This window comes from Dufourea novaeangliae, unplaced genomic scaffold (assembly GCF_001272555.1).
Source record: "Dufourea novaeangliae isolate 0120121106 unplaced genomic scaffold, ASM127255v1 scaffold23, whole genome shotgun sequence".
NCBI classification, from domain to species: domain Eukaryota; kingdom Metazoa; phylum Arthropoda; class Insecta; order Hymenoptera; family Halictidae; genus Dufourea; species Dufourea novaeangliae.
Window position 1 is genome coordinate 222,428 of NW_015373894.1, and position 25,903 is coordinate 248,330.

General features: G+C 35.2%; 1 protein-coding gene across 1 annotated transcript; it reads left to right on the forward strand.

Annotated features, from left to right (window-relative positions):
- Positions 1–705: 705 nt before the first annotated feature.
- LOC107189779 (elongation of very long chain fatty acids protein 6) lies at positions 706–24,513 on the forward strand. The gene is made up of 3 exons (XM_015578405.1): positions 706–961; positions 21,031–21,432; positions 22,465–24,513. Exons 2-3 carry the CDS (start codon positions 21,107–21,109, stop codon positions 23,012–23,014), a joined length of 876 nt encoding a protein of 291 aa, XP_015433891.1. The 5' UTR covers positions 706–961; positions 21,031–21,106; the 3' UTR covers positions 23,015–24,513.
- The last annotated feature ends 1,390 nt before the right edge of the window (positions 24,514–25,903 follow it).

Consider the following 25,903-nt stretch of genomic DNA (forward strand, 5'->3'; position numbering starts at 1 on the left):
TACATCAGTAATATTCCAGTTTCTTTAATCACCAGTAAAATAAAGCCCACGTTCATAGTTTCATATTGAAAACTGACCCGAAAAGTGTCCCGAATTGGATACGTAACTTTTCAACACATTTTAATGACACACAATTAAATAAACTAAAAGAATGGTGTCCTCGCAAATGTGTTAAGTATTCTTTTTATTTTTGTTTGAACACGTTCTGCATTCCAACACAACCCTCACAAGCAAACTCGGATTCCGCTAGGGAAAAAAGTAATGTAAGGAAAGACCTCCTACCACTTGGTCTCGGAGTTATTGAAAATTATGCGAAATTAACATTCAGTTTAACATTTATTTCAGTATTTGAAATAAATTTATCAAACAGTAGGAGGTATTAACCCCTACATTGCTTTTTCCCCTAGTGGAAGCCGAGTTTTATTAATTAAATAAAACAATATTATTAACTGATCAAAATATAAATACTTCCTTTTTTGATCCCACAGAAGAAGGAAACCCAATTTTTTATAAACATTTATTTTGATTTTTTGGTCACCTTAAAACATCTAGTAACTTTAATATTTCACAGGTCTATCATAATAAGTTTTTCTAATTGTCACTAGTATTCTCCGCACGTTTACTAGGCGAAATTCCGCAATCGACCGGGAGAGGTCGTCGTGTGACGCACCTGCGTGCCATCTAACTAAAAATGGCGCCCTGCGGTGTTCTACCATTTGCATCTTGCTGGGCCGGCGGCGTGCGCGAAAACCATTACCACTGAGAGTCAGCCCTGTTCCATCGTGTTCAACGAATATGCCTACTTAAAGCTGGCAGCCGCGACTGCCCGCTTATTAGTGCGAGTCTTTGTCTTTCCGTGTGCACAAACGAAGTAAAGCAACTGATCCTCTGTGATCCACCTGGTGTCTTCTTCCACCATCGACTCGTTCTGAAACCCAGTACTTCCTCGGCCTACCTCGAGGTATGTATCTGCAAATTCCGATCCCTTATCCAATTTTCTTCTGCTTTCGACGAACACGTATCGCGTTTACGCGAAATCTCTGTCATTTCTTTCTCTTCGAAAATATACAAACGACATTTTTTCACTCAGCTAAATTTTCATCATCACGCGACTCAGGATCGACTGTGAAAGTTCTCTACCTGACGAATTATTATCGGTTCACCGTTTAACGCAAGAATTTTCTCGTATTTGTTGTTTTTTTTTTCAATTCACGATTTCCCTCGAAAACAATTCTATTCCTTATACACCTGCAGCAGTTCCATTTACACACCGTTCGAATTTCCGGCACTGATGACAGACCACGTACCTTGCATCTAATATGCTCGTATTATGAGTTTTCTCCTTACAACACCGTCGATAATTAGACAGTCAACTTCTTCTCGTGTCTCGGTATAAAATTTCATTTTCTTAATTATTGAATACGTCGATCGGTTCACGGGTATTAATTTATTTATATTCGACATCTTTCATCGTCGATTGTAATCGATATTTTGGAGAAATTATGACTGAAAGTCACTTTTCCGGTTTTATAGAATCCCCTTGCATTCTTTTGGAAATGTGTCAGTTACCGTCTACGAGAATCGCGAAAACGTTTTCGTTTAAATTTTTCAATCTTCCGAATGAAATTTTTCCCGTGATCCTATCAGATGTTATTTTCGTTCTGATTTGCTGCGGTTTATGAGATTCGACGGTGACTCGAGAGATTAATATTCCACGTTCACGTGGACGTATTGAGTAACCGTGAAAACTCCTTAAGGTATCTTTCAAGTAAATTTCCGGCCGATATCCAATTTCACCGTAAATTGGTATACAGAAAATGTAAATTATATCCGGATGTCCAATTACACTTTTCGTGGCCGATTATGTTCTTGTATATTTTAACGTTATCAGCAATAAAAGTCTAATACAATGTGATATCATTGAATGGAATAGTAGTGGCAGTTAAAAATGTGTGTATATATAGGGTGGAACAAAAGTGATCTATATTATATTTCCCACATCACTAATCACACTTAAATATCTGTATCCGTATAATGTATATAATATCCGCCTAAACTAGACAGAGAATATTATACACTTATAGTACACAGTCGCTAAAACTCGGTGCAAATAGGTTAAGGAAACTTTTGGTAATAACAATCATGTTATTTTCCATTAATTTTTTTTTTTATTAAGTATGTCACCTTACATCAGCTGGTTATTGTTGTTATTAAGAAATAAAATCGAGTTCATTTTGAAATACTCGTGACCAAAGTGTTTTCCGTCAGGGACAAATGTATTTAATCGTATTTCGTGATTTCGATTTTATCGTGTTACGTTCCTCTAATCGTTAAATTTAAAACTTTTTATCAGCGTTACGTCGTAGTGTGACCCTCTTTATTCTTATAAACACTGGTATGCGACGTGCTAGAGAATCACACGTGGTATAGATTAACTGTTGAAAAGTAGTCGAACCCGTGTAATAATTTATAATGCAATTACCAAAGTGTGACAGTGATTACTGTATATAGTATACCCCTTTGTGGCTATAAGTGAGTTACAAGTTATTCATTTTTCCGATAATTTGCAAGCGTGGAGTTCCAATCGTCGAATTAAATCGACATTTTTTTGCATTTCCTGAGTGTTCAGATGTTTGGAATAATTTGTGTTCTACTTTCAGTTAAATACGTTGCAAATCAGAATTTTGTTTAATCTTCGTTTAAATTTCAGTCATTTTTTCCCACGATTACTAGAAATATTCACGGAGCGGACGTTGGAATTCAAAATTCATAAATTAGGCGCGGTAACCGTTTGAAAGTTCTCGGTCGTGTATTGAAATGTAAATGTAATCGAGTTAGGGGTACAGTCGAATCCAGAAGTATCAGGACACCTGTTCCGTGATTGTGGAGTTTTTTTTTAATGTTTCACATAAATCACATAGTTTGTGTCACTTTTTATTTATATTGGTATAATAATAAAAATTAATTTCAATGCTGGAAAATTATATAAATTTTTATAAGACTTGAATAAAACAACTTTTTTATGTTCATAAGATCCAAAATAGTTCACAGAATAATTAATAGATATTGGCTTAATATTTATAGTATTTTGACTTTGTGAAATTTTGATAGTTGCAGCTTTGTAAGTCAAAGTGGTAAACACACTAACAAAATTCGAGAAACAAGACAATTATAACGAATATTATATTTGTTGCTCACGTTTATACATTATTAATGTACGACGATTTCACATATTTGTTTGTATTTTTGTATAGTAAACACTATACGTTTTTTGCATTTTATTTAAACCATTATTTACACAAGTGGCACACAGAGATATATTACATAATCTCTGATTAATTGCCTCGTTTTGTAATTTTTGTCAATAATAATATTGCAATGATTTTTTCACGTTCACATACCACGAGTGTTTTATATTTATGAACGGGAGTATACGTTCATTCTTCGTATCGTACGAGGCTATTGAAGTTGATGGACAGAGTTCTTAAACAAGTTATAAACAACATTTCTTTTGACTACTTCCCCCCCCCCCAATTTAATTCGAGCAGAAACGAAACTGAAAAAAAAGTTTATTTTATTAAACATACAAAAATCTTTTCTTTTCCCTGTAAAATTAGAATCTCTAAAGAACATTATAGGTTTCTATTTGAAAAAGACAGTTAAAAAATAAATAGGGTAGTTGTATATCCCCCTTGAAACCGTGAAACACTTGAATCCAACATTTTTCCCGAAAATGCATTGTTTTCGAGATATTTAGATTCGAAGTTTTTAAACGAACACCCTGTATACATGTTTATTATGGTTAACAAATTAGACAGAATAAATTTGTGTTCGATGGCAAATGAACCGCGTGTCGCGTACCCGCCCTAATATCCCGTGAAATTTGGCGCGAATTTCAAAACGCATCGACGAACTATCTTCAAGTCAGTCAACGAATCACTGTCCATGTTACATTATTATAACTGCACACGAATGATATAAGTAAATTGATGTATACAAGTTTTTTCTTTCACTGTAAATTACACTCTGGAAGATATATTCGCGTGGCCGATAACTCAGTTCATTACAATTTTGTTTCAAAAACAGTATTTTGCAATTCTAAATGCATTTTCATTTTAAATTATATTTCCGAGTGGAAATAATAATGAAGTATACCACCGTTCGTGAGTAGTAGAGCATCTGTATTATTGTGGGTAGAAGTAGTCTAGTTTTATTGTGGTAAAAAAAGTATATATGACACATTAAATTATTATTTATTATACGGGGTGAGTCAGTAAGAATTAAAATCTAAAACAAAACGTTTTAGTGAATTATGTAGCATTTTAAGGGACACATCGTATGGACATAATTTGATTTTTTTATATCTTATTTTCTTTGAGATATCAGAGTGACCTTGAGTTCTTTAAGGTCAGTGCATCTTTGTTTTAATACCACGTTATTGTCGTTGGAAGGATAAATTCAGTGAACTATAGCATGATGATATTAAAAAGATGCGTTAACCTTGATAAAACCCAAGGTCACCTTGACATCTCAAAAACAAAAAGTGAAACTGTATTCTTCCGATGCGTCCCTTAAAATGTTACATAATTCATTCAAACGTTTTTCGATACAACCAACAGGTGAACAGTTATTTTAGATAGTAGCTCTTATTGACTCACCCTGTATATTGAAATATAAAATTTTTTTTATCACAAGTCATTAATTTAATCGAATAGGTTAATATTCCCTAAACAAAATATTTATATAGCAATTTCGTAATTTCTTTGTGACATTTACCGCATAGGTATTCGATAAGTGTCGTAACACTTACGAGCAAGATTGCGCCAAGTATAAAATTTTGTTCGTGTCACAAATCTACGGAGAATTTTTTTCATCGTTCGAGAGGGTGGTGACAGATTATATAAAGTAAACAGACTTAGGGGTCGGTTAGTCGCATCGGTTCGACGGTGTCGGATTACATACACGGTGTTCGCCCTTTTCGCGCAAAAAACTCGTACGTGTATTGTTGTTTTTTTTTTAAGACCTGTCTCGCCACAATAAGGAAAAGAGAGAGAGTGGACAGGTCTTCCCAAATAACACTCATATTCACGGTGCAAAGTGCACCCCGGGCATTTCTCGTGCTTTAAACGCTGTTTTCCTCTTTGGATTATTCCTTCTCTCGCGTTGGACTCTTGTTTTTTCCCCCCTTTCTGTGTCTCGCGGTGCCGAGAACGCGATAATACGGACGAGATGGAGAAAGTTTTGACCTATGATGATAGCTCTCCGTCCATACACGTGGACGGTCACGAGGGAACGACACAGAGTATGTGTGTATACAGGGTGGCTCAATTACTCGTCAACTAATGGGTGTATGGAAAAAATATTTTAGACAAAAGTTGCATGGTATTTGCTGTACTATTTCTGTGCCCCTTGACACCTTTTAACTTTTATCTGAAAGATTTTTTAATATCGTCAACAGTTTCGGAGATATTCGAGTTGGTCGATTTAAATGGCACACCCTGTATAGAACTTCCAACGTGGGATAGCTGACGAAAGTCGATGTGTCATTTGAGAAAACAAGTCGTTTCCATACGTTTGTATTTGGTAACACCTCGGAGTCGTTAACTATACGTTTCTTGGGTATTCCACAGACATCCTAATTTTGGAGTGGGACTGTTATTATGGGGCCAACGGTCGTATATGGGGACCCTTCATTAGTGGTATTCGAATAGAATATATCGTTTTTTGGTTACAAATAAAATGGTATTTTATTGTTATTATTGATATATGTACTGTCGTTCATAATTATTGGGACAATTGTTGAGATAAAATGCGATATTTTCATGAAAATTATGGATTTTTAGCTACTTATATTAATTTATATTGGCATAAGTGATTTCTATTCAGCTTCAATATCCCCTAAATCGTACTTACTCCAGACCTTCAACTATTTCGTAACGCCTTATTGGATAAGTGTCCCGGTACATACGATTGGGAGTCTGCATGCAAACGTGAATTAACACTGGAGAACTGCCAAAGCAGTCCAAATAGCTAGTCAGTTACATTCTCCTCACGACGATTAAAATAATACAATAATGCATTTTTTCAGATCTTTCGTAACTCTTATTGCACTACGAAAGTGAAGAAATTCGATAATTTATAAATTTGTAAGTAAATAAATAATTTTATAAATTCAATTTATAATTATTTTTCTTTTCAAACATTTGTCATGTTTATCGATCCGATAACAATAGATGTTTATTATCGATACTTTTAAACATTGACAGATTTTGGGTCCAATGAAACATAATGATTTTCATACATTTGCAGATTTCAAATTTTATAATTCGACTGTCAAAAATGGTACTGGTTTCACTGAAATGTCCAGTATCTGAGATTTGTTTATTTGGAGTTGAATAACTGGACGATCGTGTAACCTTCCGTTTGGCAATTAAAATTCGCACGGGTCTTCCCCCCTTTCCTAAAAAGAACTAATTTCAATATTTGTGTAATGGTTTGCATATGTTAGTCCACGATCATTTAATTGAAATGTTAGCCTTTCGGACACTTCCTGATTTGAATGATTTTCTGAACTCTTCGACGGTCACATGATTAATTTATATTCGTTAGAAATCCTATTTATAAACCTGATTTGAATTTTGTACACTGTAAGGCCTGTATTGGATGAATAAGGAAGGGTTTGGTGAAAATGACAGTTATTTTCACTCATTGACACATTGAGCGAATAACATGGATTTGTTTGGTTAGAAACCACCGGGTGTCTTTGGTGGACGTCGCCATGTTATTAAGGGGTACCAACCCTGTCTTTTCTTTCTTAAATTGGTAGTATAGTTGTCATTCAAAGCATCTTCTATTGATAAAACCGTTAGGTTGTTTCAAAAGTAGGTGCTTCATATATGTTATTGTCGAATATAGTTAATATTAAATATAATTATTTACAAATATAGTTATTGTTAAATACAGTTAACATAAAATATAGTTGAGGTCAAATATAGTTAATATCAAATATAGCTGAGGTCAAATATAGTTAACCCTCATCCGACCACATTTTTCTCCGAAAAAATGACGTTATTCTGGCGTGTTTAACTAAATTTAGTCGATGCTCTGTGACTTTTGTAATAATATCAAATATAGTTAACATCAAATATAGCTGAGGTCAAATATAGTTAACCCTCATATAGTTAACCCTCCCGAAAAAATGACGTTATTCTGGCGTGTTTAACTAAATTTAGTCGATGCTCTGTGACTTTTGTAAATTTAACTATTTATCTGTCCGTTATATTAATTTTTTTTACCACTGTGTCGATTTGACATCGAAGAACAAATTAAGTTTGCAAAATGATGGTTAAAAGCAAAAAGCTGTTCTGCGAACAACATGTTTACCAGTTAACACATATTTTAGTCGATATTACATACACGTTCGACCTGTTTTTCTTTCGTATTAGCAACCGCTGGCCACAGTTTTTCATCTATCATGCAAAAACCGATTGTGTAATTAATGACAGTTAATTAATCATAAATTCGGTATCACAATAATAACGTAATCTTTGTATCGAAGTGACGGTTGTACTTAAGAAGAGACATCCGATCTGTACAAAGTCCGTTTGTAGTACCGTTAACAGACACGCCTGATGTCGAAAGGTCTTCTTTTTAGTACACACCCAAACAGATAAACGAAGTCACTTCCGTAAAACGACGGACTAAATGGTGTTCTAGCCTTTATGTAGATGTATCTGCACTTGCTTTTTATTTTTATTTTTAAATAATTTTCGCCAGAAATTTCCTGTAGTCTGACATATTTAATAGAGCTGTAAGTATTCGAATAATTTCGAATACGAGTAATTTATTCAAAGAATTCGAATAGTAGGTACGAAGTATTCGAATAATTTATTCAAAGAATTCGAATAATACGGAGTATTCGTATATTTTTTATATATTTGAATAGACGTATGGTATGAAGTATTCGTATTATTTGAATATTCGAATAATAGAAGTGATCGAATTTCGGATTGTACCGAATAGGTATTTGAAAAACAAATAATTGTGAAGGCCAGCGTGAAAAAAATTTCACGATAAAATGTGAGTACAATCCATTTGTAAGTATACCAAATTGGTATACTCCGAATAATTCGAGTATTTTGAATACTTCGAATATTCCGAATACTTCAAACATCAGGTTCGAATATTCTGAATACTTTGAATATTCCGAATACTTCAAACATCAGATTCGAATATTCTGAATACTTTGAATATTCCGAATACTTCGAGTATCAAATTCGAATTCTACTGCTATTCGAGTATTCGTAACAACCCTAACATCCAATTCCGTGAAGATAGTCTGTTTCCATGAAGCAAGTTGATTGTGCGGTTCGATACAAGTTTTTGGCGATTCGATAAGTGAAAACTTTGACTATTGTTAAGACAACTATACAAGACTATCCTACAACTCATACAAGACTACCCGAGTCCATTGGATCAATAAAATTGCATGTTGCTCAGCAATATATCTTAACATTGAAACACAATGATAAACGAATTGATTTTTTGTGGTGTTCCACGCAACTGGGACAAGCTGTACCTTTAATCCTCGAACAGGGAACCGTCTGATAACGATCTAGAAGCAATTACCGGGTCAATAAGGACCCACACGTTTTTGCTGTACACTCCTCGGACCTAGCTTTACCAGCGGTGAACGTTATCGTAATAGAAGAGTAGAATATATTTGCAAGATATACTTATAAAATATTATTTTCATACACACTGAAAACATTTTTTAAATACTATTCAGGCATTTTTCTCAATTCACTTATTCCCACAATGAAATAGTATGAGATGTATCGGTTCAAGTGAAAAGTGGATTTACACCTTTATTCTAACCGGGACGTATATTTTCAAGCACATCAAACGATGCAGCTTTTCACACTCTATAAATAAGTATTAAGGCACCAATACCTTTAAAGTATTAGTTTAGGAGCTACTCCATGTTTAGTGTATCGCCACACACAGTGTATAGCAGCGCGTTAAGGAAGGTGTCAGCGTGCGCAGTGAACTTTCAAGTTCGATTTTCTCATGAACGAACCGCCCCATGGAAGAATTCCATTCTACACTTTCGATCCGTTTCTACGCGTACTATCGTTTATTTCCCCAGTTTTACTACGTTTTACCGGACACTCTGTGTATAAAATGGGATTTTTTTTCTTATATCGGCGCCTCATGGTTTCATTTTGTAGTCACATATGACCAAGAATGCTGTGATAGTTAAAAAAAATTATTTTTTATTTTTTAGTGCATTTTACTAAAATCAAGTGTAACTGAAAAAGTTTTGTATAGACGTATTCTATTTTAATATTATTACCGATATGGGTCAATTTTGACCCATATTTTGATTTACGGACTACCGTTCAAAAGTGTGGAACCAACCTTATTTTTTTTAGTTAAACAAGTTATACTTTGTTACTTTGTTTAAAGTAACCGCCTGTAAAAATGGTTATTGCCATTTTTAGCATTATAAAGTTATTGAAAAATGAATTGAATTATATGGTCATTAACAAGATCTTACAATTGTTAATGACAAATAAAAGTATAATGATTGCTCAATATATTGTTTAATGCAAATAGCTTCCAACTAAATTACAAAGAGTAAAACCCAATTTTATGCAGAGTATATACAAGGGTTTTATTTTATAAATGTATAAATAAACATATATAAAATTTTATTTTATACGTTTTAGTACATTAGTACAAAAGTGACCAATGTGTTTAATAACACTAAAATGAAATATACATAAAATTTTTTGTGTTCCATGATTCCAGTAAAATGCACTAAAAAGTATAACAAATTTTTATTAGCTATCGCAACCTTCTTGGTCATATGTCACTAAAAATAACATTATGGGGCGCCCATAAAAGAATAGTATTGGTTGGGAATACATATGATTTAGTAAAGAATAAAATTCTGTTAATGTTCCAATACAATTCTTTGCGATAGCTAAAAAAATTATTTAATTTTATTACCTAAAATGGTGTTTTATATATATTTTATATATATTATTTGGTATATTGGAACGGTAATGTAAATCGATATATGGGTCAAAATCGACCCATGTCCGTGTTATTTAGACTGCGGATTTTATGCATTTATAGCCTATAGGGCTCTGTGAAATACGATAAAAGACAGCATTTTTATTGGATCCAGCGAGTTTTCTATTTTATTTTCAACCCAATAAGACCCTTAAGAGGAAAACTAAATTCCTACATTTGCTCCTGTCTTTACGAATTACTTTAGAAAATTTAATTTTGCAAAATATCTGCAGTCTAGTGATATTATTTAAAAAAAGAAAACTGTCGTGTGTATTTTCGTTTATATACACCAGTCTCACGATTCAGTCGGGGTCGTGTACAAAACACAAAAATCGGGCCGTTTAGCCGGCTAGTGGGGCCCCCCCTTGTCCTTAGTTCCTTTGCCCCGCCGCCAATCAAACAATGAGCTGATCTGCGCGCGCATCGATTTCTCGTGGCGGCGCGACGCCATATGCTTGCGCGGAGGTGGCGTGATGCCGCCCGTTGCGACCACGTGAACCGATGCGGCAGGGCGAGCATTGTTTCCCGCGAAAAATTACATAATCGAAACCGGGGCGCGCATATGTTTATTTATTATTCGTTCTCCACTTTTTTTTTTCTTCCATTTCTTTTCACGCCAATCGCATCGCACACGCGTCACTAACGAGAAATTATTTACATCAGGCGATAGTATGTTGTTCGTCGTGAGAAAAGTTTGGAAACTAGGGACACACACACACATACGACTACGACAAGAGTTTCACGCAAGGAAGGTGCAGTATTTTACTGACAGTCCATTTATCGCCCACAATTCCTATTACAGTTTAAGTGCAGGGAAAATCAGTGGTGGTTTTTATTATTTTTTTTTTTTTTTTTTTTTTTTTGAGGAAAATGTGTGTTATTATCGGAGATACTGTCACGGTATTTATTATTTCCAGTGGATTTTGCATAAAGTTTGTTTTCTTTCCTCTTGGTAACGCTGAATTCGTTGATCGATTGAAATGTACTACTTACATTAATAATACTACAGTGCACACGTGTATGAAAATTCAGTGTTGGGCAAAATTTTATTTATCTATTAAATAATAAATAAAAGTCATTTTTAAACGATGCCAGGAATAAATGATTTATTATTTTTTATTTGAATAAAAGTCATGTAAATGGTGCCGGGAATAAATTATTTATTATTCCGCATTTTCAAATCAAAATTTTGTTTTTCATTTGGATTTAATTGAGAATTAGATAATAAATACTCTTTTCGTTTTGTCTTTTCTGTTCTATTTGGAATAATGGAAAAATTGTGAAAATTCTATTTTTCTTCGTATTTCGAACAAGTTAGTCAAAAGTCTGTTTGATTTTTGCGTATTCATTATACCTAGTTGTGAATGAAAAAATTCTACTGGAACCGACGACAGTAGAGGTGTCTCGTATTTTATGAATACAGAACTAATTAACACAAACAAAACGAAGGTTGTCAAGAGAAGCATAACAAACGAAATATTTACATCGTCGACGAGTCTTACAATAATATGAAATATGTTTGTTCAATGAACGATAAACAGTAAATACAAAGTAACAAACAATAATTAAAAAATTATTTGTAAATAACACTTAATTTCATAATTTTAAATACTGTATTTAGACTTGTTCAAATAATTTATTTCTGTTATATGAACTCTGAAATAAAAAAATAAACTTCCTTTTAAATAATTATTTAAATAAAAATTTATTCAATAATGTCCAACACTGACAAAAATGACATACATGATGCAACTATACATCGTCCTCTACACGAACTTACAATTGTAACAATTATTTGGATCTATATTTCCTATAAAGATAGGAAGGTACACTGGATATCCAAGCTATAGTTAAAGAAATGTATATTTTATAACATAAAACAGCACAGGCCTCTCAGACCCAGCGTGTGTTCTGTAGGGTTAAACGCGACTGATATTGCTTTTCCGTGTACCTGCTATTGCATGAAGTCACGACAGTGTTTCGAGTATGTACTTCAGTTCTAATAATAAGGATGAACGTACAATTCAGCCATATGTAGACAACATATATACAGGGTGTCCATAATATATGGAGTTCAATTCAGAGGTAGCTTCATTTATTCCAAAACAAGAAATAATGTCCCTATTTGTCATCGGTTATAAAGTGACTTCTATGTTCTGATAATTGCTATCTGATCGGAGATCACAGAATCTTCGGTTTTCCTATCATTTTTCCGAGTTCAATCATGTAACAGCCTTGCTTTTTTATCATCTGACTGGTCAGATAACGGAGGATGAATTCTTCATCTCCGTTGTTTTCGTCACAGAATCCTTGAACACTGAATCTTCTATCTACTTAAGCTTTGGAGGAACGTTTGAGCCGGTGGCTGGGTCAGTCGTTACCCGATCATAGGATCTTTTTTCTGCCTAAAGGGGAATACACATTTAACGCTTGGATCGATGGACCATTCAATATGGCTCAATTCTGACCCATTAATGAGGTCTATTTTCTATCAAAACAGAAATACCAATTAGACACTTTGATTAATGTACTATTAAAGTTGAGTCAATTGGGACCCCAATAATAAGACCTACTTTCTTCGTGCACAGGAGAACCCTTTCAACGCCTAAGGGTTAGTGGACTATTAAAGTCAGTGGCTGGGTCAATTGTGACCCATGTATAAGATCTCTTCGACTTCCATAAACAATTGGGTAACTATATTCGTGGTTGGATCGCCAGCGACCCGGACATAGGCACACGAGGGATAATAATTAAACTGTTAGAAATGATCCAAACTACCAAAATGATAAGAATTATAAAAACTGTCAAAACGTTAAAAACGGTAACAATGCTAAAAATGACAAATATGGTAAAAATGGTAAAAATGGTAAAACTGGTAAAAATGGTAAAAATGGTAAAAATGGTAAAAATGGTAAAAATTGTAAAAATTGTAAAAATTGTAAAAATGGTAAAAATGGTAAAAATGGTAAAAATGGTAAAAATGGTAAAAATGGTAAAAATGGTAAAAATGGTAAAAATGGTAAAAATGGTAAAAATGGTAAAAATGGTAAAAATGGTAAAAATGGTAAAAATGGTAAAAATGGTAAAAATGGTAAAAATGGTAAAAATGGTAAAAATGGTAAAAATGGTAAAAATGGTAAAAATGGTAAAAATGGTAAAAATGGTAAAAATGGTAAAAATGGTAAAAATGGTAAAAATGGTAAAAATGGTAAAAATGGTAAAACTAAGGGTTAACGAACCATTTAAGTCTGTGGCTGGGTTAATTGAGCAACTATGTTCGTGGAAGGGTCGCCAGTGACCCGGCCATAGGCACCCGAGGGACAATGTTAGCGATTTCAAGCACTCACGTTGCTTTTATTAGCAGCTGCACAATTTAACGGATGAAGTCAGCCAGCTAGCGGTGTATGAGCAATGCAGCAGCAATTATTCGTAATACAAATTTTGGACTAGGACATACAGCAATCGCACTGGTTCGCGATAAATCGGACGGTGCCAGATAAATTTGAACGTATCGACACTTGTGTTACTACATACAATCTCTAATTGCAGATCTGGTTCGAATCCCTTGAATTTAGATTTTTATATGGTTTTTTTTTTTTTTAATCTTTTTTGGCGTCTCTGTCGTGGTTGATTTATGTTGATGTTTATATTTAACGGGTCGCGATGTGGGTATCAAAACTTTAAATTTAGCGTAGATTTATCGCTAATCTAACAGTCCTGATTTGGTCGAAAGTCGAGATTAATAGTCCCATATTTTGTTTTTTGTTAGCTGTTCTCGTCACGAAAGGCACCTTGGGAAAAATTCCGAGAACCGAATTGATCTTCGCTGTAATCGCGATCTGTTCGGTGTTTATTTTGTTGAGAACGTTTAGCAGAATGTAGACGACATATTATTTGAATAATTCTGTATTATCCATTTCGCAAAATACCTTTTGCACCAATTCAATAACTTTAAAGGGGGCTTTATTAACATTTTCCAACTTCTGTCGCTACTTTTATTATTCAAATTGAAACAAAATATGAGAATACCTTTAGTAGAGTAAAGCAATTTCTGCTGAATTCCAGCCTTGAGAATTTACTTATAGAAACATAGACAATTTATTGACTTACGGAGCCGTTGGATGGGTCGATCAAGACCCAAAACAAGTTCTTATACAGACTTACACATATAATTCGATAGTTTCTTCGTCGTTACATAAACAGTTTAATGACTGTATTCACGACCGGGTCGCTGATGACCCAGTCCCAGGCACCCAAGCGTTCTTCGTTTATTTATTGTCTAACGTGATTTTTATACATTTATCTCTTGTATAAACCATAAATAATAATAATAGAAATAGTATGACAGTAATAATAGAGAAATGACTGAAATTGTTGAAATAGTCGAAACGACCAAAATTGTAGAAATTATCAATACAACCAAAATGGTAGAAATGATCAAAACTATAAAAATGGTAAGAATGGCCAAAACGGTAAAAATGGTGAAAATATAAATAATGGCCAAACGGCTAAAATTGTCAAAATGGTAAATATGACCAAATGGTCAAAACAGCGAAAAACAGCTGTTCCATTAAAAGAAATACATTCCTTGGGGCTCGATGCTTAGAAATATTGTTCTATTTGATGTTCAATAACGGATAAAATATTCCTTTCTACCAAGGAGTTTCATGCAAATTTTATTACACCTTTTGCGTCACAGTTCTTTCATCGTTTACAATGTGAAACGAGTTTCGATCGAACCGTCGAACCGGATACAGAACAGATTTTTTTTTTTGGTTTTCATATGGGCTTCCCGAAAATTACGTACAGAAGGAAACGTTCGGTGACACGATCGATTCGTTTCTATGCAAATGTTAATATTTTAATCAACCATTGACGCGCAAATTACACAGATTCCCAGGCGTAGTTTCTCGTATGAATTCTCAGCGCGTACGTCATACCGACAATATATTCAATTGTAAATCGTGTTTTGCCCGTTTTGTTCTTTCAATTAAGTCGTAGAAAAGTAGCTGACGGAATTGTATAAACATTACTTATTTATCGATCGAATTATAAGTACTCGTCGCTTTTATTGAGAGCGGAAAATTACAAAAATAAAAACTTTATTCTCGGTTTTGTTGTGGATTATTGTAAAAAAGAATCAGTATACAGCGAAATGAGATTTTCATTAATAAAGTTTTCGGTAAATCAGTTTCGACTTTAAATTAGAAATTTTAATAATTGATTAATAAACATTAATGAGGAATACAACTGATTACAGTTTAATTTATAAAATTCTTCAATCTTGAAGAAAGTATAAATTGCTATTAAGATACGTTTCGTATGTAATGACCTAATAGCTTAAATGAGTGTAGGCTGATTCACCGTTTTTTCGCAGGTGAAGGTAGAGAAACAACCTGACTGAGGTAAATGAACCGCTGAGATTTTTTTTCTTATGCAAATCGCTTTTTTTAGTAGTTTAGGCATAGAAGACATGAGAAATAGTTTCAGTCGCGATTAACTATATTCATCAGCCAACCGTGCCAGTCGTAATTAATTGTGTTCATGAACTGCGGATGTTTATGCGAATTCGTTGTTTAGTTAATCGATTTACGGTAAAATTGTTAAACGCATGAAAACATATGTTCATCGCATTCAGGTTTTATTTCATTTTATCGGCGGAAAATTCGAATTCCGCGGGGAAAATGGTGAAAATTTAGAAATTCTCTTTAAACCAAAATTTTTCTTGTGTACGCCTTATTTCGTCGCTTGAAGGTCCTATCATGTTGAAAATAAAATGAGAATTTAAAAAAATTTTAGTATAGTTAGTAACTGTGTGGGATGAAAAGTATTTTTTTACAAAGTTACTAGAAATGTGTTACTAAAAATATTATCGAATTAATTAGTCTATTGGAATTGACCACTCAGGTGAGCGCAGAAATCCCTGTCCACGTGAAAATCTTATATTTTTAAATCTATGGTTTCAACCACTTGAAATCGACCCTGATCGTTCTAATCCAACGCCTGCTCGATTTTTATCGGTGTGATTCGAAGATTACAGATTCAGCCAAAACATCGAGCCAGACACACGGCGCGGAATGAAAATAAAAGTACAACTCCTACCACTTTGTAAATTAAATTTCGAGTTTCGATCACTGAAAACGGAAAATAAATATCGATCACATGGGTTAACCAAATTCTTGTATTCCGGAACATTCCGCGCGATCACGTGGGCCCGTATTCACCAATGAGGTGTGAGGGCCAATAAGAGTAAGAAGGGAAAGAAATCATTAAATACGATATAAATGTACGCATATTCGTCTTTTTAATGCCTAATGTAAAGGTTAAACGTTTCATATTTAAGAAAATATTGGGAATCCGTTGCGGTTTGTGACGCACCGGTTCGAAACAAAATGGCGACATGTAAAATGTGGGGTATTTCCATTGTGAAATAAATAATCGAATACGATATAAATACAGATGTATTTACGTATTTTAATGCTCAATTAACAAGTTATTGTTTACGTTTATTCAGATGCTGGAAATTCGGCGCGGTGTCCAAACAAAATGGCGGCACCGAACATGCGAAACGCGAAATATTTCCATTTCCAAGGAAAATACGAAATAAATAATGTAGTACAATATAAATACCGATATTTTTGCGTATTTTAATACCTGATACTTATATTAACGTTAATATTGGCGCCATTTCCAAACAAAATGGCGACATCGAACGTATTTCGAGCGTATGATTATAAAGGTCAACGAGGTGGAAGTGGAGAGGAATGTATTGCACGAAAATATAACGGGGAAAAAAATTAGTTTAAATGCGTTTTCAACTGCGTAACGAACAAAGGAGAACAAGAACAGATGGCATACAGAATGTGAATTAAACGCTCTGGCTCCTGGATTCCGTGTCTGCTTTGATATTCTTGTTTTTTTTTTCCTATACTTTATGATCTTGCGTCACAGGTTATGCAAATTATCCTTGCGACAATGAAATCTCCCAGAAATCATGTATAAATTACGATGAGTAATTAGCGAACAGATCGGGGAAGGAAGTTTTTAAATGAGAAGAGAGTATCACGTGACCCACTCGTTAGAAGTCCTTCGTGCGCGCACACTAACAATTGGGCAAATATTTTTCCACGATTTTCCACAGAAATTACGCGGGACGGCTGTAATTTGAACAGTACACGTTCTGGGAATTTCACGTGAAGATATTAGTATACGTGACGGATCCAGACGGGGTCCTTCGAGCAAGGTACGAGGTCTACTGTTACTCACTGGCAGCAATTAGAGGATTAGCGCAGTCCTGTTGCACCAGGCTAGCGTAAGAAACTGAAAAAGAAATATTGGTCCAACCTAGAAACAGGTCTAGATGTAGCAAGGGAGCAAGTAATTTGGATTGTTCTGTAAGATTTTATGGGGGCCAATAGTGCCTTTAGCCTTTTGTCCCATACTTCTGGAAGGTCCTATACTTCTGAAACTCCCTGCACTTTTGAAAGTTCTTCAACATTTCTGAAAGTGCCCTTACTTTTGAAAGGTCCTTTGCACTTCTGAAAGTGTCCTGCATTTCTGAAAGAGTCCTGCACTTCTGAAAAGTCCTCTACACTTTAGAAAGGTCCTACTTCTAAAGTGTGTAGCATGTACGACCTACACTCTTGCACGTGCCAGGTCACATCTCCAATAGGGACTTGGTTTGGAGAGGATGGTTTGTGAAAGAGCGAGAAGAAACTGTTTGTATAGCCGAGGTAGCAAAGTTGCTTTCAGGACTGTCTTAGATTCCAAGATTTTCAGAACTGATGATAAGAGAAATGTAATTTCTAGTTGGTGGAGAAGACATAGGGAGCTAGTAACATTAGGTCCTTCATATAGAATTTGTAACATTAGGTTCTTGATATTGAGTTTGTAACATTGGGTCCTTGATATAGAGCTTGGAACATTAAGTCCACGATTATGATCCTTGATAGGTAGCTATCGATCTAGTAACGCTTCAAGCTGGGCCAAGTCAGGATTTTCGACACCTCATGGACGAGATGTAGCGACGTCATTATACCTGTGTTTTGTAGGTAACCATAGAAGTCTCTTTGACACTTCGAGACGAAATTAGAGATGAGATGGTCCCCGAGGTAGTCCAGGGTCGTTGATAGTGCTTGAACTAAAATTCAGTTTCCCTTACTTTCACTTTAGAAATCTATGCAGGTCCAGCGTGTGGCCTGGTCAGCTCTTGCCACAGCGACAGATGCTGTTTCTCGAGGGCTAATTTTATGAGCTTGCCTGTGTCTTGTCTACCAACTGTACTGCGTTCCAATGTTTTACAGTCAACAATTACTATCTTTATGAAACGATGACGAGTCAAAATCTATGACTGCTTAGCTGACCTAGTAGGCTAGACGTCCTCTTTTTAGAGGTTGTCATCACGCTTGCCTTCGTTGGATACACTTATCGAGTATTTCCTATAGTTGACTACACTTATCGAATATTTCCTACAAATTACTACACTTATCGAATATTTCCTACAAGTCACTACACTTATCGAATATTTCTTACAGTTGACTATACTCATTGAATATTTCCTAAAATCGACTACACTTATCAAATGAAGATCCTAGATTCTACAAAACCTTCAATATATAAACAGTCGATCTCTAAATGAGCGTTTCCTTTTTTATAAGTTTCAATTCAAAGTAACAAGTTTCACAGGGAAACCAATTGTTTCCAGGCATAAGTGCCTCCAGAATTGTTTGCATCTGAAAAATGGCCCTATCTGAAGAAATAGTGTCGATCCTAAAACAGACCAATGCATCATGTGATGCACCATTGACCGTCAATTTCTTTTGGCTTATGAAATTCTTTTTTATTCCCAACACCTGTAGGCGGTCTTCTAGATACTAGAGCAATCAACGTAATTTTACGGTCACTTTCATTGGCTGGCGACCCGCTTCTGTCCCAGCCAGCGATATCAACGCGATGATATGATATGAGGGCGACATTATAGGGGGAATACTTTAAACAAATTTGTTCAATACTAATTCAACAAATCGACATCTCCTCTGTACTATAAATACTTTAGTTTCTTTTTTACAAAAAAAATATCCAGAAAGTATACAGATGAATCTCTAATTCCTCCGTGTTTATAGACAGAGGAACTCTTCAGTTCTTCGATCGAGCAAATTCCCCTCTTCTTTCTATAAAAAAATATCCAGAAAGTATACACCATATCAACAGACACCAATATATGGTCTTCTAATTCCTCCGTGTTTATAGACAGAGGAACTCTTCAGTTCTTCAAACAAGCCAATTTCGATTATTGCGCCCAATGGAACGGTGGTTGAAACTCGCCTCGAATAAACGTTAATTGCATTGTCGGACCTGTATTCTTCCGATGGCATGCAAATTCCGTGCTGTAAGGAGCGGAACAAGTGTCTAGGAGGTTCAACGCGTAAACGGGGTCGTCGACGATTGTATAAGGAGGTCGCAGTTCACCTCTTTCGACTTCCGTTCGGCCCGCGTAGAAGTGCTCGTGTGACGTTGAGAGGGCTATAAATTAAAGCTGTAGGTAAATCGCAAATGAAAGTGGTTATACAATCTCGATTTCCATCGGTGTTCGTCAATTCATGTCCGATGGATTGCGCAACACCGGCTCATCTGAGCGACAACCATACAGAGTTTGACCAGGGTGACTTTCACGTCACACTGGTTGTCTTATTACCATAATTTCGCATAAATATCAAGCTTCGTCCATATAGAAAACTCAACTTTTTTTTTTAATACCGATGATTTCTTTATAGCGTGCTTATAGAGAGGGAAATGGGATTGAGACGTACAAGTGTTATGAAAATACTGTAGGTCGCGTTGCTTTATGGAAAAATGGATTTTTGCGTGATTTTTTGTTTTGGTTATTGCTGAAATGTTCATATCCCATAAAATATAACAATGGTCACGTGTCCTGATCAATAGCGGATTGGGTAACGTAATGTAGACCCATTTATCTTACGTAAGATATATTGACCATTGACAATATAACGAAGGAAAAACAGATAAAAATAGTATTGTAATTTCTTTATGTAAGAACGTGTAGGTTGTGGAAATAAAACGCAGAAATGAATGGCCTTAAATACGCCTTGAACATAATAATGTTTGCTTAGTATTTTAACATTTTTTTTTGAAACGTGAAAGTAGTCAATTGCTAGGAATGCAGTTTACAAAAATCTTCATTGCAAATTACTATTATTGTAAAATCAAGTGAAACACAGTATCGATAAATTTTTCTAATCATTAATTTTATTATTTAATATGTACCTGAACATAAGTACTATAAATGTTATTTTATAAATTATTAATGTTATTTTAACATAAAATGAATAATTACATGTATAAACAGAGAAATATCAATTGTTATGTTTTCCAATAGAACTTGAAAATCATTTAATTTAATTGAAAGAACTGCGATATTGAATTATGAGATTTAAGCCATATCACAAGGAGGATAATAAAACACAAGTTTCGCGTGAAAATAATTGAATTACCGTTAAAATAAAATTTTGTCCCTGGAGTAAGAAAAAGTTGTGATTTCCGCGTTATGCAGAGTAAGATGATACAGCACGTTTTTCGGCCACAAAAGAATGTGTACACAAAGCAGAAACAGAAATCTAGATAATAATATTAACGATGACAGAGTTTTTTCCATTTACTTGACATTATTACTACGGTCATGCACATCGTCTAATAATTTTTTTTTACTACAAAAATTTCTTCGAAAATTCGACAGCCCACTAGATGACAATATAGTACACTAAATGACAATATAGTACACTAGATGACCATATAGTACACTAGATAACAGTATGCTACACTAGATGACAGTATACTACAGTAGAATCAGTATTATTTTTAAAAATTAATTATTATGTTAATTCTCCAGACATTGTAAGTACCTAACACCTGTCTCGTCATTTTGTTTTCCAGCCGGAAGGTGAGCCGTTAAAAATCTGTTCCGCAACAATTTTCCTGGTCGAAGCGTAGAAGAAACACACACTCCAAGATGAACAAAGTGGATTACATGGAGGTCACTGTACCGAACTACTCATACGTCTTCAATTTCGAGGAGACGTTCAGTCATCTCGACACGAAAATATGGATGACGAACAACTGGACGAACGGTTTCTATTACTGCGGCATTTACATGATTCTGGTGTTCGGTGGACAGCATTACATGTCGACCAGGCCAAAGTTCGAGCTTAGGGGCATACTCTCGCTGTGGAACACGTTGCTCGCGACGTTCTCCATCATTGGATTCACCAGAACAGCACCAGAATTGATCCACGTACTCAGGAATTATGGGTTTTACCATAGTATTTGTATACCTAGGTAATTATACCTTGCACCTCTTCCATAAATACATAGAAAATATCAGCGAAACCAGTATGCTCCTGTTTAGATTCAACAGCAAATATGTTAACACTTTACGGACCAGTGGCCTATTAACCCTTTGCACTCGGAATTTCTAATTTTCCATACATTTTGTCGCTTCAGAGGCGACAGTCGAGTCCAAAGGGTTAATAGACTCAAATTTCAATGAAGAAAATATTAATTTACCCTTGGATCAGGGTTTGTTATGTTGTTCTATTAGAGTTCTTGCTATTTTTCATGAGTGTTATTACCTACTGTGATTGAACTATTTAAGATTAGTTCCTTGATTGTTAATTCTCGGATCAACTAACACTAGGACTACCAAACTCGTCAAAATGACAGTCTGCAGACTCCTTATTTTACAATTACTGATACTATAATAGTGTTTTTAGCGGAATTTATATTGACCTTTGAATACATTTACTATTATATTAGATTCTATTACATTTTAGCTACTATATTATACAATTTAATTTAGTACACATTTAACGTTGGTAGTTCTAGCGCTAAACCTATTAAATAAGCAGCCGGTAAGGTATCGTGTTAATTGCGATTATTTGTCAAATTTGTCAGAAGTGTACTCTAAATCCTCAGTACCGATAACACACATGATACTCTAATATCTCAGTAATGTCAACGAGTTTCCTCAATAACACAACCTCTGTATGGTGTCACAAAACCTGTTTCTCACCCATAAACATAGAAATATAGACTGCATGTCAGGCTGGGCCATCATCCCAACTTTATAAAGAAACTGATTACTTTCACAGGACTTATCTATTTCTAATATAGCTGAGTTAACCATTCAAAACACCAGACCCCCAAAACCTAACCACCCACTATTTAAATGTCAAAAGAGATGCCAACTCATCCAAAAGCTGTCTATCTCTTTCTAAACTTGGGATGCCTGTTTCTATGTCCTCACCATTAACGCTGTGTCACTATAGACTATAGACAATCTATAATAGGAATAAATTGTCTGTTTTCCAGCTTCATCGAGCAAGACTGTGTGTCCGGATTTTGGACATGGATGTTCGTGTTGTCGAAGCTCCCGGAACTTGGCGATACGATCTTCATCGTTCTGAGAAAACAACCACTGATCTTTCTCCATTGGTATCACCATATAACGGTGCTACTGTACTCTTGGTTCTCGTACAAGGAGTACACCGCGTCCGCGAGATGGTTCGTCGTGATGAACTATTTTGTCCATTCGGTGATGTACTCGTACTACGCCCTGAAAGCGATGCGTTACAGACCGCCTAAAGGGATCTCGATGCTGATCACCACGTTGCAGCTGGCGCAGATGGTTATCGGTTGTATAATAAACATCACCGGTTACCAGTACCTGGAAAGTGGCCAGATCGAATGCCACATCACGCGTGTAAACGTCAAGTTCAGTCTGGCCATGTACTTCAGCTACTTCGTGCTGTTCGCGAAGTTTTTCCATAAAGCGTACATCGGCGGCAAGCGAAGCGCCAAAGTCGAGAAAAAGCACTATTCCAATGGAACGGTGGAATACGAGAAGCTCAAGGCTAATTAAAGAAAAATGCACACCTAACCTAAAAACACAAACACAGATGACAGATACGTCACACATCTATATACCGCAGAGACAAATTTTTGGAAACATTTTCCAGAGAAGCTTACCGAGAAGACATTTCTTGAAAATGCTATCTGAAAAAGGGTGTTCTTTTTTTTTTCCCCCTGTAAGAAGACATACTTTTGGGGAATGCTTTTCTTCGAAGAAAAAGCTCCTTGAAAATGTTTTTCTTCCTTTCTTTCTGGGTTTTCTTTTTAGAAGTCTTTGTTAAGAACTAAGTCACAAACATATACATACATACACACGCGCCGACGTTGTGGTAGGGTGAGAGTGGAAGAACAAGCGTTACTTGATGGTAAATAGCACACTGAATTTTATGATAATATTACATGTTGCACACTGAATTTAGTAACGAATTTAAATGATAATCCCGTTCGACGTGGTTTATAACGTTGGACGCGCGTTATCAGCTGTGTTAAGGAGCTTCTTAGAGGCACACTTTTCTTGAAAAATATTTTTTCGTTTTAGAAACAATCTCCGAAGATGTTTCCTTGTAAACATTTTTTGGGGCGTCGGAGGGAGAGACGGAGTGGTTGCGGAGTTCATAACCATGTTGCAAAAGCTTTGGTAGAACGAGGGCGTGTAGAGACGTAACGTTTTTTTTTTCAGTAATAATACGGTATGTTATATAAATAGATTATTTAATGTTGAAAAGAATCGTTTAATCCTGGAGAATATGTTAAGTGGATTTAACCCGAACAGATTTGATGTATTTTCTACGGAATTAAAGAATTATGTTTAACGAACATAAAGAAAAAAAAAATGTTACGCGTATATAGATGAATAAAGGTGGATCGATTATATAGCGAGGAATAAACATACCTAAATTTTCCTTTAGATCGTTTATTGATGGCTAGTATAAAATTTATACTAGAAATATCTTATATGACGTATCAAGAATTGATATTAAATAATGAACAGCCTCGTTCTACCTTGAATCTAACGGATACAAATTCGCTTTTGAAAATGCTTGGAGCGAAAGAGAGACACACACACACACAGAGATAGAGAGAGGGAGGGGGAGAGAGAGAGAGAAGGAGTGGTGTAAAGAGCATGTCCACCGAAATTTCATTAGTTCTACCTCCGATATGAAGTAAGAAATTTATAGAAAATAGTAAGAATCGAGGATAGGCACACAAAGAAGTGTCGAATTGAATGACATTTGTAAAATGCTGAATTGTTAAACAAATGATTCGAGATCGAACGTGACCATTTAAACAATTTAAAAGGAAAAAAATAATAAAGTAGGAAACCGAGAATATAGAGAAGGATTTATATTTACTATTTTCTATCACGACTATTTTGCGCCGCTAGTATAAAATAAACGCGCCGCTAGTAAAAAACAAACGGACTGCTCGCTGATGTTTTTTCAACGTCAGGGCGCAGTCAGCTCTGCAGAGACGTTTATTCTGTTCCCATTTCTTTTTTTTTTTTTTTTTTTATGTACAAACTATATTATTTATTTATACAATGTATTTAACTCGCCGAGGACCGTGCTACATATATGATACAAACATACTGGGTAGCGTTACGTTTTCTTAGGTAGCACAATTAAATGAGAACAAAAGGGATGGATAATTTTCTTGTATACGGGAAAATGCGAAAAACATTTCAAAAACAAAGAACCCGTTCCTTTCCGAGTGATTGTGGATTTAATTAGATTTCAAAGCATTTTTACCTGAGAATCATGAATAGTTTGAATTAAAAACAAAATGAATGGATGTTTTTGAACAGCGATGACCCATCTTTGTTTTTTTTTTTTTTAATTTTTTCTATTGACATCTGTGTGGGGCTAGTCGCCCTTCGAGACAGAACGAATCGAAACTGACCTATATTCTAGTCGCATGGTCAGAAACAGGAGAGAGAAAGAGAGAGAGAGAGAGATTGAGAGGGGATGCGGAGGAGAGAGAGAGAGAGAGAGAGAGAGAAAACATTTGTTGGCTGAAACAGGAGCGTGTTTGAAACGTTAATTTTAAACACTCGAAACATTTGTCCACGCCGCTGATCGACGCGCACTTCCATACTGGAAATGATTTATGTACTTTTTCCCCTCTTAAACAGGCCAATTGGAACACACACGCACACGCGCGCGCGCGCGCGCACACACACACACACACACACACACACACAAAACCACGCATACCCAAAAAACACACAGACTTATTCCAGAAATTACCAATCGCCTCCTGATTCGCACAAATCTGAACTATGGAAACGTACCAGAAGCCCGTGAACCCTGTATGCGTACTTGTATTTATAATTTAAACGATTATTTATGAATAGTCCTAAATAATTATACACACATACACAGAGACACATACACACAAGTTTTATATGTAAACAGGTTTTCTACAGGAACCAAGTGTAGGGATCACGTGAAACCCAAATGTGTGCTTCTTTTTGTTCATTTCTATTTTTATTTATAAATAATATATGAAACTTCGGTAGAGATACCGAGGTGGAAAGTCAGTCCAACGAAAGACAGTGATTCGATTTATCAGGACGCCCGTTGTTTGGCATCCTGATGGATTGAATTCAAACGAGTAGTAATCAAGCATGTCTCTTATTATTTATTTAATTGAAATAACATTAATTACAATAACTGTCGCGAATTCGCCGTGTTATCGTTTGGCGGATAAAACAGAGGTTCCAATGTGCTGGATGCGTGCATGTCAAAAGTATTAATGCACATTAGGATAAAATGGAGAACAGAATTGCGATTTTATAGGGAAGTCCTTAAACCGGCAATGAATTTATAATTCTCTAGTTGTAAATTTGTTGTACAAAACGGGGATGAATACAAAGATACGTACTAAAACGGGATAAATA